At 43.9% G+C, this 16254-nt stretch overlaps 2 protein-coding genes across 2 annotated transcripts in view; both read left to right on the top strand.

The window, feature by feature from the left end:
* The first annotated feature begins 128 nt into the window (after window positions 1-128).
* tpra1 (transmembrane protein, adipocyte asscociated 1) lies at window positions 129-6329 on the top strand. Its single transcript, XM_068742368.1, has 11 exons — window positions 129-252; window positions 1004-1189; window positions 1301-1433; window positions 1626-1712; window positions 2471-2543; window positions 2689-2768; window positions 2879-2989; window positions 3094-3154; window positions 3345-3447; window positions 3704-3784; window positions 3872-6329. The coding sequence occupies exons 2-11, from the start codon at window positions 1020-1022 to the stop codon at window positions 4131-4133; spliced, it is 1161 nt and encodes a 386-aa protein (XP_068598469.1). The 5' UTR covers window positions 129-252; window positions 1004-1019; the 3' UTR covers window positions 4134-6329.
* A 185-nt stretch (window positions 6330-6514) lies between these two features.
* Window positions 6515-16254, top strand: part of LOC137898592 (MICOS complex subunit mic25a-like) — a 40493-nt gene continuing 30753 nt past the window's right edge. The window contains exons 1-4 of the mRNA XM_068742638.1: window positions 6515-6714; window positions 7133-7214; window positions 7389-7443; window positions 7883-8039. Of these exons, the coding sequence (XP_068598739.1) occupies window positions 6631-6714; window positions 7133-7214; window positions 7389-7443; window positions 7883-8039 (378 nt within the window). The 5' untranslated portion in view covers window positions 6515-6630. The remainder of the gene's footprint in view (window positions 6715-7132; window positions 7215-7388; window positions 7444-7882; window positions 8040-16254) is intronic.

Genomic DNA, 16254 nt, shown 5'->3' with positions numbered 1-16254 from the left:
CACGCCAAGCCAGCAGGCGGCGACAATGAGGCAGTCCGTTGTCTACTGAGCACTAACGCAACAGAAGAAGAAGAAAGCGGAAGGGAAAAGACGAAGAAGAAGGAGAGTCAGCTGATCTGACTGGGAGAAATTGTTAACATATACCAGTCGTGAACAGCCATGTCCCGTTTCAGCGATCGGTGTATTGATCGCCTCCACCGTGCGCTTCAACCTGATTATTTGTAATCACTTCGATCCGAGTCTACCGAATCGGTGAGATGACGCTCATCGGTTTCTTTTCTTTTTCCCTTTCGCTGCGTCGGCTCGCTGTTGCTGTTTTATCGCGCTCGTTCGGCTTTATTAGCGGTTCTTACGACGTAGCGTCGCGTCGTTAAACGGCTAACGAGCATCGACGCGTTCGTCTCAACGGAAGCTCGGATTAGTTAGCTTAATGCACCACGAACGAGCTAGCGAACTAGCCGCTCCGTTAGCAGGGCTAGTGGGCGCGTAGGAAGTCCCTTTTTGACGTGAACTGAAAGTATCAAGATAAACCTTAAAAATTAAACTTGGGTAAGGAGACGGTGTGGTTAGCGAGCCGTTATGATCGTTAACGAATTCCAGCGGGAACGGCGTTGAGTCTGAGCCGGTAGCCCCTGAGCTAGCATCACAGAGTGTGCGCGTTCTCCAAAGTTCAATGGAATATAATGAAAGTCATGAGCCTGTCGGAAAAGTTCGCGTTTCATACAGACGCGTTCCAACATAAACCTATAAAATAAACGATCTCACCTCAAAACTGTTTTGTGAAATCAGCCAAGTAGCTTAAAAGAAAACACCGAAATAATTAGCAATAATCAATAAGTTTGACAAATTCACACTTTTATGTTTGTGAGACTTCTAATTCCAAAGGCGTGCTTTCCTGAGGGTTCCAAGTAAGTGACAGGAACGCGTGCACGTTGCTTGTGCGCGTCCTGCAGGCTGCTTCAGCTGAGTCTTAGTCTTTGAACCTACTTTCTTTGTGTTTTAGCTCGGGATCGGACACCATGCTGGCCGCGGTGACGGCTGTGGCTGCGCTTGCTCACTACAATGGCAGCACTTCCTCGCCATCAGAGAACGCATCAGGATTCTCAACGTGGCAGCCCGATGGCGAGACCAACCTCAGCAAGCCTCACAGGTGTCTCCAAGTCCTGTACGAGGATATCAGAGACTCCAGGTATACGGGGCGTCGTTTCGGAGAAACGGCTTCAAATATTCAAAAGGAAATTCCTGGAGGCTGCGAGTAGAATGGAGGATGCAAGCTGTGCTCCCCGTCTGTCTGTCTCAGGGTGCGCTTCTGGGACATTTTGCTGCTCGTCCCTAACGTGGCCTTCTTCGTGTTCCTGATGTGGAAGCTGCCCTCGGCCAGGGCAAAGATTCGACTCGCTTCAAGCCCCATTTTCGTCACCTTTTACTTGCTGGTAGGAAACGAATTGCAGAAACATCATTTCTGCTGAACTGAAAGTGACGATGGTGTTTTTTTCTCATGAATCAGTTGTTACCTTTCACTTTCGTCTATTCTCTGCTTCTGTGTCTGCCTTATCGCCGAGTCCTTGGCGGTTGCTTAGGAACTAAACCCTTTATGGTCTTTCCTGCTGTGCTGTGTTCCTCAGGTGTTTGTGGTAGCAGCAGTTGGGATCACCCGGGCCGTCGTGTCCATGACTGTCAGCGCGTCCAGTGCTGCCACCGTCATCGACAAGGTGGACGAACGTCCGTCACACGTCCGTCACACGTCCGTCACACGTCCGTCACACGTCCGTCACACGTCTGGAACACACTTGTGATCTTGCTTTTCATCTTTCCTTATCCAAGCCAAACCGAAAGAAATCAAATGTGTGTTCCATCCTTCGAGTATTGAGAGGATGCTACCCTTTCCTAAGTTCCTTTTTGGAATATGCTTATTGCTTGTCGAGTTTCGAGAATTGCCTTGTGGCATAATTTTGCTGCTAAATGCGCATAAATTACTGGACTGATTTCGGTGGGGGGAGCGTGAACGTTCCAGGCCGGATGAACCGGTTTGTGTTGGACCGTTTGATCTCTGTGGAGTTGCTTCGGGTGATGTCGTGTGACTCTTAGCATATGAGGGGCGATTTTCCCATGGAAACCAAAAAGCACCAAAAATGAAAATCCTGCATGAGTAATGTCATTTTAAGGTTGAAGTAAAGCTGCTTCTATGTTTTGTAATGATTTTAAAACGGCATCTGCTTATTTCTAATGATCATTGAAGCATCTTTCAATGTCTTGAAGCTGAAGTTTTTCATACAGCTCTACGGCTCTATCTTACCACCATTTACGGATAAAAAATCAACCAAGAACAATTTAGAACCCTTTCATGACGATGCAGGTCACCATGTGGACGGTGTGAATGTGATTGGGAGGGGAATGAGCTGCTCGGCGGAGGTCTGTGCTCTCGGACTGCGATGGAATGTTTGACGAGTCAACGTGTTTGTGTTTTTAGGTTCTCTGGGAAATCACACGCTTCTTCTTGCTGGCGATCGAGCTCAGCGTTGTCATCTTGGGACTGGCTTTTGGTTGGTTAAACAAACTTTCAAATCTGATTCGTCTGTATGTAATCCGGTGTGGCCTCCCGGGCTTTATGCTTCTCCAGCCCTTAATCACTGACCTGCATGTGACTGTTGACCTGTTTCTACTGAGCCTCCTTCACTCGTCCATCAGGTCACCTGGAGAGCAAGTCCAGTATTAAGCGCGTGCTGGCGATCACTGCTGTGCTCGCTCTGGCCTACTCCATCACACAGGTAAAGGCAATTTGCTAGAAGTAAAGTAAAACAGAAACCGAATAGCACACAGCAGGACGCTATGAGGCGAGTGTTCCTTGTGCGTACAAATAAAGAGGATTTTGTTCCAGGGCACACTAGAGATCCTTTACCCAGACAGCCATTTGTCTGCTGAGGACTTCAATATCTACGGCCATGGAGGACGCCACTTCTGGCTGGCCAGCTCCTGCTTCTTCTTCCTGGTCAGTGAACCGTATCCACGCTGCGGTAGGATGGAGTAGGAGTTCTAAATGACGGATGTGTAATAACCACTGATTGTTTGATGATTATTCATTTTTGTTTATAGGTTTACTCTTTCATCGTGATCTTGCCTAAAACGCCGGTGAGGGAGAGGATATCTCTTCCATGTGAGTTCACAAAGATCAGAACTTAAACGGATTAGAACGAGCAGAGACTGATACTATGGTCAGATACTGCCCCATTCTTAGTCTGTGTGTTATCTGATATATATATATATATATTTATTTTTTCAGAAAAGGATGATATAGCTGTGAGAATCTGCCCTTCCGTGAATGTTTTGGCTTCTTTCTCTTCCAGCTAAGCGTAGCTTCTATGTGTACGCTGCCATCCTGTCTCTGCTGAACCTCGTCCAGGGCCTGGGCAGCGCTCTGCTTTGTGCTGGCATCATAGAAGGGCTCTGGTTAGTAGTGGAATCCTTCTGACGGATGAATGGACGGATGCGTTTAGAGTTCTACTTCTATTTGGGCTGTTGTAATTTAGACATTAACACGCGTGATTAATCTGAATGTGCCGACTGGGTTATAACCGCAGGAATTCCACCCGCTTTGTGTTTCGGTTGTGTTTAGATGAGAGGCTGCTAACAAAGCAAATGTTTCCTTTTTGGCAGAAACCTAAAGACCGAAACCTTTCTTGTTTTTTTTGTCTTTCTGGAACAGCTGTGTGGACGTCACCACCTTCCTGTACTTCTCCACCTTTGCTCCACTCATTTACGTCACTTTCCTCAAGGGGTTCTTCGGGTTTGTGTAAAGAATCATGAACAATATAAAGGAGAATGTAAATGGTTCTTCATGAGTCTCACTACTTCCCCCCCCCCTGCCCCACAGCTCGGAGCCCAAGATCCTGTTCTCCTACAAATCGCAGATGGATGAGCAGGACGACAGCGACGTTCACCTGCCGCCAACTGTTGCTCCAACCATCGGCCGCAAGGAGCTGACCGACCAGGGTCTGTACTACTCCTCCACCCAGATCGATGGCTCTGGTCCCGGCAGCTCTCGCATGGTTGGCGCATACCTCGATGACGTGGCGTCCGGACCCTATGGGACCAGCAGCATCGAAGCGGACCGCTGGAGACCCATCAACGTGTGAATCGACGAGGCTTTGCATTGTGTGTGTGTGTGTGTGTGTGTGTCTCGCGGGGGCGCCGGCTGGACGAGTCGGCCGAGAAACTGGAGCGCATCAGGAAAAAAAGTTCTTGCTCTTGCGTTGACACGAGGTTAAGTTAACAGGCGGGCGAGAGGAGACGCCTCTGCACCTGAGCAGCGGCTCCTGGAACGCCGTTGCCCGAGGGCGCTGCTGCTGTGGCTTCACTGTCGGAGTCCCTCGTTGTGATTCCTGCGGACGCCGTGTTGGTCGTGTTAAATGTGGGATCTTACCAACTTCTGTCTGCACAGTTCCTGTCATTCCAGCGTCTCTCATCTAGTGCTTAATCTTCTGTTGTGATGACATTTCTCTCTCCACGAAAACGCAGCATTTGTACATTCCCGCTAAAAGATTTGAGCGCTATTGGATTTGTGACTCACTCAGCGCCTCTTTTTTTTTTTAACAGGATCAGTGTGCCTCTTCACAGTACAAGAACTACTAGTGTGTGTATTTGTCTAGACAAACGTACTTTGTCTTATGAAGTAGGTGAACACGTAAAAGATGTATGCTACAATATAAGGATGTCCAAAAGGCCAGGCGTCGTCCTCGTGTTCCAGATCGCACGCATCATCTCCAGATTGTCTGCCCTAACGTCATTCCACTCTTCCTTTTATTATGTTTTCCATTTTTGATTTCAACCCTTATTCCAGGTGAATCATTCCTGCTACTGAAAACCCGTTTGTCATCGTAGTCGAGGCTGCGTTATCATGTGCGTGATTTGAACAACAACTAAGCAGAAACCTGTAAATTGGTTAATTGCAAATTAGAAATACCTTTCTTTTATTTAAATGTAAATTTCAGCTTTGCTTGCTGCTATTAAGGGCAATAATGTTTTTTGTTGCCATCCATTTATTTTGTTTCCACAAATGGTAAAAGTAGGCACCAATTCCTCCTAAGAAAGAGAGGTGTGGAAATCAGTGACTGTCACACCTCCAGGTTTGACCACAATGTCTCCTATTTTTAGCATTTTGGAGCCTCATAACACATTCTCTTCAGAGTAGCAAGAAATGATGCTAAATGTCCTTTCATAAAGATTTGTGGTTTGGGTGAGCGTATTGCTGTAGTTAAGCTCACAGTATTGGTAGGTAGTGGTGACCTGTATGCGGGCGATGTTTGACGTTTATTTTTTCATGACTTGATGCACAGTGAAGTTGTGTTTTTCCAGGAAGTGACAGTATTTGCCTGACTCTTGAAATAAGTTTTGTTTTAAAGTTTGAATGTGGTGGCAGCTGCTGCATCGCTACAAATTAAGATTCTGGAAAAATCTATTTGCCGTTTCAGTTCTGTGAGTTCATTAGGTACCTGTATTTGTTTCGGAACTGAAGTTCTATATTCCTACACAACATATGTGACATTGATATTATTCTACAAATCATCTGTAAGTCCCTTTATTTTTTTTAAATACATTGATTATATATTCATCAGCCCATATTAATGCAATGTATCTATCATTCCGTGACCTACAGGATAAAATATCTGTCTTGTTTTGGGGCTTTGTGCAACATGCAAAACCATAACTTTATGTCGTTTGAAATGAGGCTGTGATGCTGCTCTGGTTCGGTGAATACCTTTTCTCCCCCATATTTAATTCATACATCCCTGCGTCTGCAAATAGAGAAATGGCTGTCCATAAAGGTCGGCATGCTATTGCTGGATGTATAAAAGTTTCCAATGGACTGGTTGGATTTTGTGTCAGGGTGGTTCTTGTGCCACGAAACAGTTAATTTGTGCTTTGAGGCTGATCTGGGAAAGATTCTGATTTACATTTTTTCCCACCAAAGATGTGGGGATGGAATATTATGCAAATATCAGGGATAATGATGACGGGGAAAATAACATATTAATATAGCCAGTGTCTAGATTAGAATATATAATTTGAGGAAGGCGCTGCCGTTGATAAGGAGCTGGAATGATGCGAATTAAGAACCTGCATCTGAAGATAATGATAAACACGAGTCCGGTGTTAAAAGCTCGCCATAAAGCGCCTATTAATTAGGTGGCCTTTGTGACTTTGCCATGACGCAGAGCTGACTAAAGTGACGTCATAATGAGGACAACGCCTTTGCGTATATAGTAAAGTTCAATTTATTGTTACTCGGATTGTTAATTATTGTGACTATTAATAAACTACCAGCATAACTGTTGAGAATATTAAAAATATTAATAGCAATTCCCTGAAGTCTCTCTGATCTTCAGCTTCACGTTAGCATGTTCGCTGTTAAACTACATTTCCCACATAACTGTTGTTGCTTTAAGCTCGCTAGTCATTGGTTCTGAAGTATCTTGTTTAACGAATGAGCGTCGGGGATACTGACTCGGCAGAATGACCTTTATTGATGCGTTTTAAACCGGCGCTCGGTCCGTCTTTGAAGCCGTCCTGCCCCGACACCAAAGGGCTTTTATCGTTATTTGTAGTCCGGAGGAGGGAGGCCGGCTGCGGACGATGGGGGCCGGCGAGAGCGCCATGAAGAAAGTGTCATTCGGACTTGACGAAAACGAGAAGGTCACTGTGGTCGAAGGAGTAAAGGTACCTTTAACGTGACTCGACGCTTTATTCACGGCGCAACTCGAGCGGATAACGATTAGCGAGTCTCGGTGTCACTCCGTTAACCGGAACCGGGACCCGTTTATCGGCCTCGTTCGGTTAATCAGCTGTTAACTACACAACAAACATAGATGACATTTCTCTCCGCAACAGCTAGAGAGTTTCTTCTTTTTTTATTTTGGGCAGAAAATTTGATGATATGGTGCAAACATAAAAACAATTATTCTTTTTTAAAATGATTTAAAATGTGCATTTGTGACCCATCTGCAAAATGAAGTTCAATAAGTTCATTCCTGCACATCTGATGGCTCCTTAGAATAAAGACCTTTCTAATCTGCCACTCGGAGGTTGCGTCGTGCGTTCATCTCGTGCGTCGGGTCATTCTCACGATCTCTCCCAGCTGTCAGAGGATGTCCTCCGGTGGATGCGGGAATCCGGCGAGCCCCCCCCTCCGTCAGCAGAACCTCGCGAACCGCCATCGAGTAAGTCCCGGTCAGACATTTCCTGTCAGCTTTTTTTAATCTGAAGTGAACATGAATGAGATGCTCCATGTCCTGTTAATGTGTTCTTGCGTGCTAGTAACCCGTCGTTGCTCTTGTTATTCTCTTGTGTACAGTACAACAGTACCCGGTACTGATTTTATGATTGATCATCAGGTCTGACACCGACGGGAATCTCCCCTACGGAAATACAAGAAGAGATTCGCAGAAAGTAGGCGCATGCGTCGAGGCGTTGGGGGAGAACAGGCTTAGCTTTGCATGCTGTGTGTTCATGTGCATCCGTTCAGGCTAACCGGGAATGTGGCGAGATTATTAAATGTTACACTGTGTTGAATATTGGATTTGATTGTATTTTCATGAGTTGTGGAACCTCCTTTGTTCCCACGGGCAGCTCTGTAAAATGACTGGTGTGCACTGTTTATGGAGTACACAGACACGTACATGTAGAGTAGTCTGTCAACACAACCTGTCCTGATCTTCTTCACAACTGTATACTGTGGTGCTGGAATGTTCATGTACCACCCTGAGTGCTGTAATTAACAGCACGAGCACCTTTCATTTACCCGCCATAGCTGTGAGTCTGAAGAAGTACTTGCATGCTTAGTACACTTAATACATTTAATACGGGCTATTATCTGTCCCTGCTTCAGTTACGAGCGCAAGCAGGCCATGGTGCAGGAGCAGTTGGCCCAACTGGCCCAGAGGGAAAGGGAGGCAGCAGGAGCTACAGGCCTGGGTGAGATGACCCCTGACCTAATGACTGAGAAAGGAAAAGTGCACGAAGAGCAAGAAAAGGTCAAGATAGCGGTGAGTGTGCTTGAGACGTGGAAGATTATTATACTAGAAATAGCCCCAAAATATGTATATTGTAGTAATTATTAATGTACCAACTCACATTAGCAGTAATATATATTATAGATGCTTAATCTAGAACTTCCATAAGAATGTATCCAATCTGACTATTATTTATCACATCTCACATTTGACTGTATGACGAAGCTGTTTAAGTCCATCCGGTGGAGGATGCAGCACGGAGGAGCTGGAGAAACAGTCAGGATTTATTCTAGCAGCAACGCGATTGGCTGGCAGTGAAGGTGTGTGCTGTTGGGTGATGCCGTTTTCTGCTGGAATGTGGCTTTTCGTGTGAACAGTCACAGACGCGTATCCTGTAAATGCTGCAGACGGTTTGAATCGCCCACTGCAAGCCCTCCAGGCGTTCTTAGTGGTTTTACTTTTGAGTCAACGGCGCCCTCTACTGGACTCTAAATGCCACCTGCGTCATTTTTCAATCATTACCACAAACCTGGTTTTAGTGTCGCAAAACGATCCATTTTTCTATCTGACTGCCTCTAATTCCTGGGATGAGTGTCGGTCCGGTGATCAAACACAGCTGCCGATCTGTCGCTACGGTATTTCAGATGCGCTTGTTCTCCCAGCCAATCCAGAACTCAGATTTCTGCAGGTTGACCGCTGCATACATTTATATAATAAGAGTATCTGTTAACTATGGACGGACTGTTTCTGTTGTATACCGAGGAACCGAGATCTCCGGCTCATTATTCATCTACGACTCCGTGTCTGTGTTTAAATAAATGGCTGGAATCCCTGCAGCCTTGTCTCTCTCCCTCTCCGCTCTAATTGACGTGTCCTGCAGTGTCTCTGGTGTGTCAGCGAGTTGTAATGAATCCTGAATTAGAGCTCTGGATGAGCTGGCACTGATCATTGAATGATGTTGTATCACCGTGTGAAGCCGAACACTTCCTCTAAAGGGTTCTAGTCTTCTTACAAAGTCAACACAACCCGGTGTGTGTTTGTGTGCGTGTCATGCGTGCAGAGGATTAACTTTTAAATAAGCAAAGTAAGTCCCACTTCTTGCCACTGACGATCATGAGAATCATTTTTTACAGCGCTTGATGGAACAGAAGTCGTTTGTGTGGCTGAAGCCGAGAGGATCTCATTCCATTCTTCCTCCGGCTCTCCCGCTCTCCTCTCACCTGTCGTTTCTGTGGGTTTTATTTCAGACGGATTTTTTCTTTGTTCTGGTTCAGCTTTTCAGAAGATTCAAATGACCTGGAAATGTTATTCAAGGTCTCTGCCACAACAAAATCCTCCGAACTCGGCGGGTGGGCTCCCCTCCCTTCTACGCAGCTTCAATCGACCTTGCTTCCCTCAACAACAACACAGCTGGGGGGTTTAAAGTCATAGTCCCTCCACCCCCCCGCTCCTTTCCCATTCCACCTTTTAAACGCTCCGTTCTGAATAGTCATTTCCCGGTGAACGACACGCATACGGTGCGATTGCATACACTGAACCATGTGTAGCGAGTATCTCAGCTCCCAGCCTGTTACTCTCCTCCCGTGTACTCCAGACTACCTGTTAATGTTTGGGGAGTGACGTGTTGAGGTAACATCCGTCAGAAGTTACTCCCCACACCGACCCTGTTGCAGTGCAGCTCTGTTGCGTTACACATTTTTCTTTGGTACAATTCCGTCTCTTCTGTGGCCTTTGACTGCTTGTCCTCCTTTGCATTATGTTCTGACCTGTTGCTCATTGAAACCTGGCAAATATTGCATCACTCTCACAGACATGTCATTAGGACGTTCAGCTTTTTAAATGTCTTTCCTTGCCTTGTACAGCAGTCGTGCGATGGGTGAATGTGCAGACGGGTCAACAAGTTATATTAACTAGTCTCCTCTCCTCCGTTTCCCCCGTTCTTTAATTAGCGCCTTATGCTTTTGATTTATTTGTTATTCATGCGATAAATAAATACTCTTAGTATTCAGTGCAGTGAGCCACACACACACACGCACACACACACACACACACACACACACACACACACACACACACACACAGAGAGCTGCACTCCGGTCAGAGGCTTCCTTGTTTGGTGAGGATAGACTTTCTGACTGCTTTTTTTTTGGGGGGGGTCATCGGTCATTCAGTTGATACATTTGTATGTATTTAACTTTCATCTGCTGTCTTGAATGCAACATTTCTGATGCTCAATAACATTGTTTAATTTAGACAAGATAACTGAGTCTTCTACGGAAGAAATATAAAAGACGATGAAAAAAGTGAACTATTGTCACAGGCCGCGACACCATCTATCCAAGATCATTTTTCATCGGATTATTTTCAGATTATTGATTTTTTTTTCTCTGTGTCTGCTGATCGGCTCATCGAGCCCCCTCCCGTTGTCTGCCACCCGTCCCCTATGAATCCCTCAGCAGATGGTGAGTCCACCGGAGGTCGGGGCCACGTCAAGCCTCTGCCCACGGGGCTCAGCCCGGCCACCAGACGCTCGCATGCGAGCTCTGACCCCAGGCCTGGCTCTGGGGTGGGGCCCCGGTTGCGTCATTCTAGGCATCGCCACGGTCCTTGATTTTAATATTTTCATGGGGGCTTTCTAACCGCTCTTAGTCTGACGAGAGGAGTCAGCTGAGGTGGCTGGAGCATCTATTTCGGATGCCCCCTGGGGAGGTGTCCCTCAGGGAAGACCTAGGACACGCCGGAGAGACTATGGGTGCTTTCACGCCTCTTGGTTATTTCGGTTAGTACTGCGTGTATTTGGGTGAGGTGGGACTGCGACAATCATGATGAAGAGGATGCAATCCTTTCACCTGCCGCTAGATGGCACTAGTGAAATATGATTGGTTTCCAGAAGACTAAAACTAGTATGGATGTGCTCCTAGGCAACATGTCCTCCCTGCATTTATTCTTTCTTCAATGTCTGTCATCTTTCTTCCTTTTGTAGTTCTCTTCGACCCTCCGTTTTTGTCCTTTGTGTGTGCATGTGTGTATTTGTGTGTGCCTGCGCATGCATACAGGTGTGTATTTTGTGTGAACGATTAGCCAGAGTGAAGCATTCGACACTCTCCAAGAGAAGGATGATGAAAAGCAGGGTGAAAAGCTCAAGCATTCATTCAGGTCGGACCTGAGAAGACGGACACTCGGTTACACAGTCGTATACTGCTGCTGTTTAGAAGCACTAAGAAAAGAGTGAACAAATGTACCCACTGCGCTTCCTTTCAGCTGCAAGACATTTGTGATAACGGAATATAATTATGTGCAAAGAATCTGTGGGGCTGTCTCAAATAATTCCTTTCATTTAATTATTTTAACATTTTAAATGGCCAGATTATTAAATTACAGTATTGGAATTCAGAGGCAATATTTAATCCGGTGTGATGTTTAAAGCTTCTGTGACTTGACCAACCACCGTCTCATCCGGTCTGTCTGAAGTAGCCTGTGGTTACATCAGTCTGTCCGTTCATATCGCATCATGTGCTTTGAGACTGCGTTCTGGAACAAGATGGAAGTGTTGCTTGAGCCGTACGGACTCACGGCTCAGGACACGGCAGGCTGATGATTGCTGTATTCCACATGGAGGAGGGCCTGCTGTCATACCTGGAGGTTCGCCGTCACATTATGCATGTGATAGTCTTCATTGCTGTTAATAAGTTCACCTGTGTTTTTCCTGCAGTACTCAAAATGTCTGAGTACTGCCAGTCAATTGACCCCATCCCACCCAATACTCCCTGTCATTTTCCTCGACCAGTGATGAGAGCATAAATCTAAAATAAGACTATTAAAAAAAAAAAACAAGATCATCATTACTGCAACATTCTGAAAAATAATGTTCTTACAATTATTGATAAGCTTGTACCACCTCCTCTTAGATTAAGTTTGGTTTCTCAAAAACAGTGGAAATAAACTCCATTCCCATAAACATAAGAGGCTCTGGAAGCGTCTGCAGTGTTTAAATAGTATTTTACATATTGCGCTGCTTTATGTAGTGTATTTACTGCTTTGTGATTGCTTCTGCCTACCTGCCCTGGGACTACAGATGTAAATTAGCGGCAAGCTAACGCGGGAGCAATTACTTTTAATTGTGCACTGCCCCCTTAAAAATAACCAATAAACAAACAAGCAAATTAAACCACCGTTTTGCCGAAGACTGTTGTGGAAAACATTACAAAATGAAAAGCAGCATTTCTGTGGAAGCAGCTGCAGTATGTATATGTACTACACAAACTGAATGTATTTATTTTTATCTGCCTACCATTCCAAATTTCACCCCATGACACGGCTCAGAGGCAGAGAAAATGTACTGTAGATTCCTAACCAGTTACAGAGGATGGTAAAGGGGAAGAGAGGGAGCAGAGAATGGATGTGGAAATCCAGAAGAAAGGTAGAGAACAGAGGAAGGGATCAATGAAAAAGAAAACTGAGTTGAAAGCTGTTTCTGATGTATGACGATAGAGGGGGAGAGGGCTCCACAGACTGGGTGCCTGGGCAGTAGTGTTCCCTACAGGCACACGCATGCATGTGTAAACTGCATTTCTTTGTCGCACAAACTGACGCTGTAAAATACAATCGGACACACACAGTCGCATGCTGCTAAACCACTTGTTATCAGCTAGTGTGATCACAGACTTGACATTTTTTCAGCGTGTTAAAGCAGCTAAGCTCTTGTGCACACAAGCACTCGCACACATACAGACGGCAGAACTCTCCCACCATCTCGAGCGGCGGTAATTGCTGAGGAGCAGAGCGCTCACCGGCTGAGGAGATTTGGATCGTCGTACGGTGCTGAGGGGGGGTGGGGGTGGAGAGCATAGCATAAATCCTGTCGGTTTGAAGTACAAATGTGTAGGAGTGGAATACTTCTGCCATCAGAGAACAGTCCTGAAGTAAGGAGACAGCTGGACAAGACTTATTGTCTAGGATAAATGTAATGTCTGCCAGGTGCTCGTTTAAAAACGGGTGAATAATTAATTTTGGAACTGTCAGAAGCCAGTACAAGGTTCTTTTTAGATTTAAAGTAATATTAATTACAGTTCAGTATATCGCACACAGCTGCACGCTACCATGGTAACCGGTGAGGTGACTTTTTTTTTAAGCACACACGAACATTTTTTTTTAGAAAATGTCCCCTTTAAGTTCCAATTTAAATCCCGTCCCTTTTTCTTTCTGATTATTGGATTATTAAAAATATGAACAATATAACATAATGTAAACAACAATATAACAGGGGAAGTGTTGTGAAATGTGCTCTTGACTGATTGAGCATATCCAGTCAGTCAGACTGAGGATTTTGATCAGGAAGAAAATTGATCGTTTTTATTTGTATTAAATACTTCTTGCCTGCATTTCTCTTTCTCTTTTTTCTGTAATAAAGCAGCCAAATTAGGAGTTTTGCTGCACAAACTGTCTGTCGCTGACATTCACATCATCATTTAGGCCTTCATCGCTCTGAATCTCCTCTCCTGATTTCAAGAAGAAAGCAACTCCCAACTCATTTCTCCCCAAATACATTTATTCAAATTTGCATGATTCTGTATTTACATAATTGATTTCCAAGGAAGCGCTTCTTGCCATGTGAGGAGTGGTTTGCAACCAAAGTCTCTCATCATCCTGTCATATGTCTGCCACTTTTTTACACGCACACACACACACACACACACACACACAGTTGCCAGACCGTTGAGGTTTCAAAATCAAATCAAGTAGAAATGAAATCAAGCATGACGCAGTGCCAAGCGGGTGCATCTGGTGACTCTCAGGGTCCGATCATGTCAAATGTGATTCAGCTGAGCAGAGATAATCAAATGTAAATAAACATGTTTTTCTAGAAGGTTGATTTTACAGTTGCTAACTAGCATAGGTTGATGGTGAAGCTACCTTTTACAGTGTCTTTACACAGGGTGGATAATTTCATTATAGAATTAAAACCATTGCAAATTATTGAAACCCAAATGTAGAAGAATCATCACACCGTGTTTGTGTTATACCTCGATTATAAGATGTCCTTGTAATATAAAATTTTATGTTTAATGAAGATAAGATTTAGATAAACACTAATGCCCAAATATTTAATTTAACTTACACTTCAGATTTCTTTACACAGATACCAGGATAGTCTAAGTTTTTCTATCGGTAAAGTGCACGGTTACAGTCGGATGTTAATTGGACATTCAGCGACATTTTCCATTTCCTTCATTAATTTTGTGGTGAGGTTGATTTTAAATGGCTGCACAACCTTTTCAATGAAAGCGTGACATTTTGGGGGTTATGGTGATTTGCTTCTAATTGCGTTCCTCCTGTTTATCTTCAGGTTATACATGTGTTATTTTTGCCCTTTGTTGCAATGTTAGTTTGCACTTTGAAGATAAGCTGTTTTCACTTTTTTCCTTTGCAATTTTCTGTTGTGAAGATTTCAAAAACTATTTTGCTTTAGCCATTCTTTGTGTCGTCAAAGCTTCATAGATGAAACAATCAGCATTGAATCTTGATTTTTGGTATTTCTTCAGTCGACCTTTAAAAAAAAAAAAATCAAGGCCAACTCTATTTGGCTTTTGGTTTCCTGGGTATTAAATAAAAAAATATCACCTGTCTTGTCATGAGATTTATCTGGAATGCTGCCATTCCATTCTGCTTCAATCCATGCACAGGGTCCCAAAACATGTGTAATAAACGTTGATAAGTTTTCTTATTTTGCTTTATATAATATATATAATATATATATATATATATAATTTATTTAATATAAAATGCATTAACTACTTTAAAATTGACATGATTGAGGGGGGAAACCTGAGGGGTTCGTTCAGTGTTGTTTTCCTTTCTACTTCATAAAAATTAGATGATGCAGGGTTTGGGATAAATTTGCTTTTTCCGGTAGGGTTGTGTATTATTTGTTTCATCTGAAAAGTTATGTTAAGATTCCTAAACCTCTTTCTGCATGTGCCGTCAATCCATTATAAATTATAGTCTCCCATGAGGAGAACATTTTTTAATCCTCAAATCATTTACGTTTTGCAGACACATCATCAAAGAAAACTGTTTTGCCAATACAATGAATAGTATTTCTGCGGATCGTAGTATAGCGATCCCTGGTGGAGGTACAGGTTTGCCACAGGAAAAATATTGGAATGTTTGCTGGACTTTTATAGTAAGGCTTTAAAATCACAACAACCATGACTCCTCTTGTCTGTACATGAGTGAGAATGAAATATTTTGGATTTATTTATTTGCCATGTCACAATATTGCGGTCCCTGTGTATGATTTTATTTTTTTACAGCTGTCTTCAGTCTCTGGAGGGATCACGAGGAATTTTCTTGAGGCATTAATACAACATTTGCATGCTTGTTGGTGTGTATTTCTTCCTGTAACGTGTTCCTGGCAGTGCTTGTGCTAGCTCAGTTGTTCCAGGCTCTTAATGTTTGCACCGAGGCTGCTGACTGCTGATCACCAGGGAGCTCAGAGCAGCAACAAAAACAATGGGTTGATGTACCTGAGATGCCCGCCATGGCTCATGGACTGCACCAAACTGCTTGGGTGTGCTTTGACCGCATCTGTATTACAACAAAACCCTTCACTTCTCTTCTAAATTCTATCATCTATGGAAATTGGGCCTCCGTGCTCCTGTGAGCACCTTGTGGGGGTCCACACACACACACACACACACGCACACACACACACACACACACACCTGCCACTGAAGAGCAGGGAGGTTAAACAGATGGCATTGGTTGTATCCGCCGTACAGATCACCCAGCACACACACACACACACACACACACACACACAAGCAGCTCCAATCAGCTTTGTGAGTTCACCTCATTTAACTGAATAGTGTTTTTATGAGGCATGACAACATTAAAGCCACCCACTGCTCTAATCTATCCCTTCCTCTTCTGTGTCTAATGCTGAACTGGGAGCACTTGAGTGGGCAAGACTCTGTTCACCCAAATATGTGTATGTCGTATACTTTAAATAAGGGTTGTTTGATTTCCTTTTATTGTTTGTGTGATATAAACAGTATAAATGGAACAGACAGTTCTGACTGCAAAAGTCCTCGGAATGACAGTTTTATAATAATCAATAAACCTAATTCTGTGTGACAAAACTGCCTTTTAAATATTTATGCTCAATTTAAGTTGGGTACCTAAATTAAAACTACACATTTGTATTAAATGTGTAGCAATAACTGTTATTTGCATTTTCTTTTTAAAA

The sequence above is a fragment of the Brachionichthys hirsutus genome, chromosome 8 (genome assembly GCF_040956055.1).
Source record: "Brachionichthys hirsutus isolate HB-005 chromosome 8, CSIRO-AGI_Bhir_v1, whole genome shotgun sequence".
In the NCBI taxonomy this organism is placed as follows: Eukaryota; Metazoa; Chordata; class Actinopteri; order Lophiiformes; family Brachionichthyidae; genus Brachionichthys; species Brachionichthys hirsutus.
The sequence above is the reverse complement of the archived record's forward strand: the minus strand, read 5'-3'. Positions and strand labels throughout refer to the sequence as shown.

Coding starts and splice junctions, on each gene's coding strand:
- tpra1 (XM_068742368.1), top strand. CDS start 1,020: ATGCTGGCCGCGGTGACGGCTGTGGCTGCGCTTGCTCACTACAATGGC. Junction 1,713..2,470: donor CTGCCACCGTCATCGACAAG/GTGGACGAACGT, acceptor TTGTGTTTTTAG/GTTCTCTGGGAAATCACACG. Junction 3,155..3,344: donor GGAGAGGATATCTCTTCCAT/GTGAGTTCACAA, acceptor TTTCTCTTCCAG/CTAAGCGTAGCTTCTATGTG.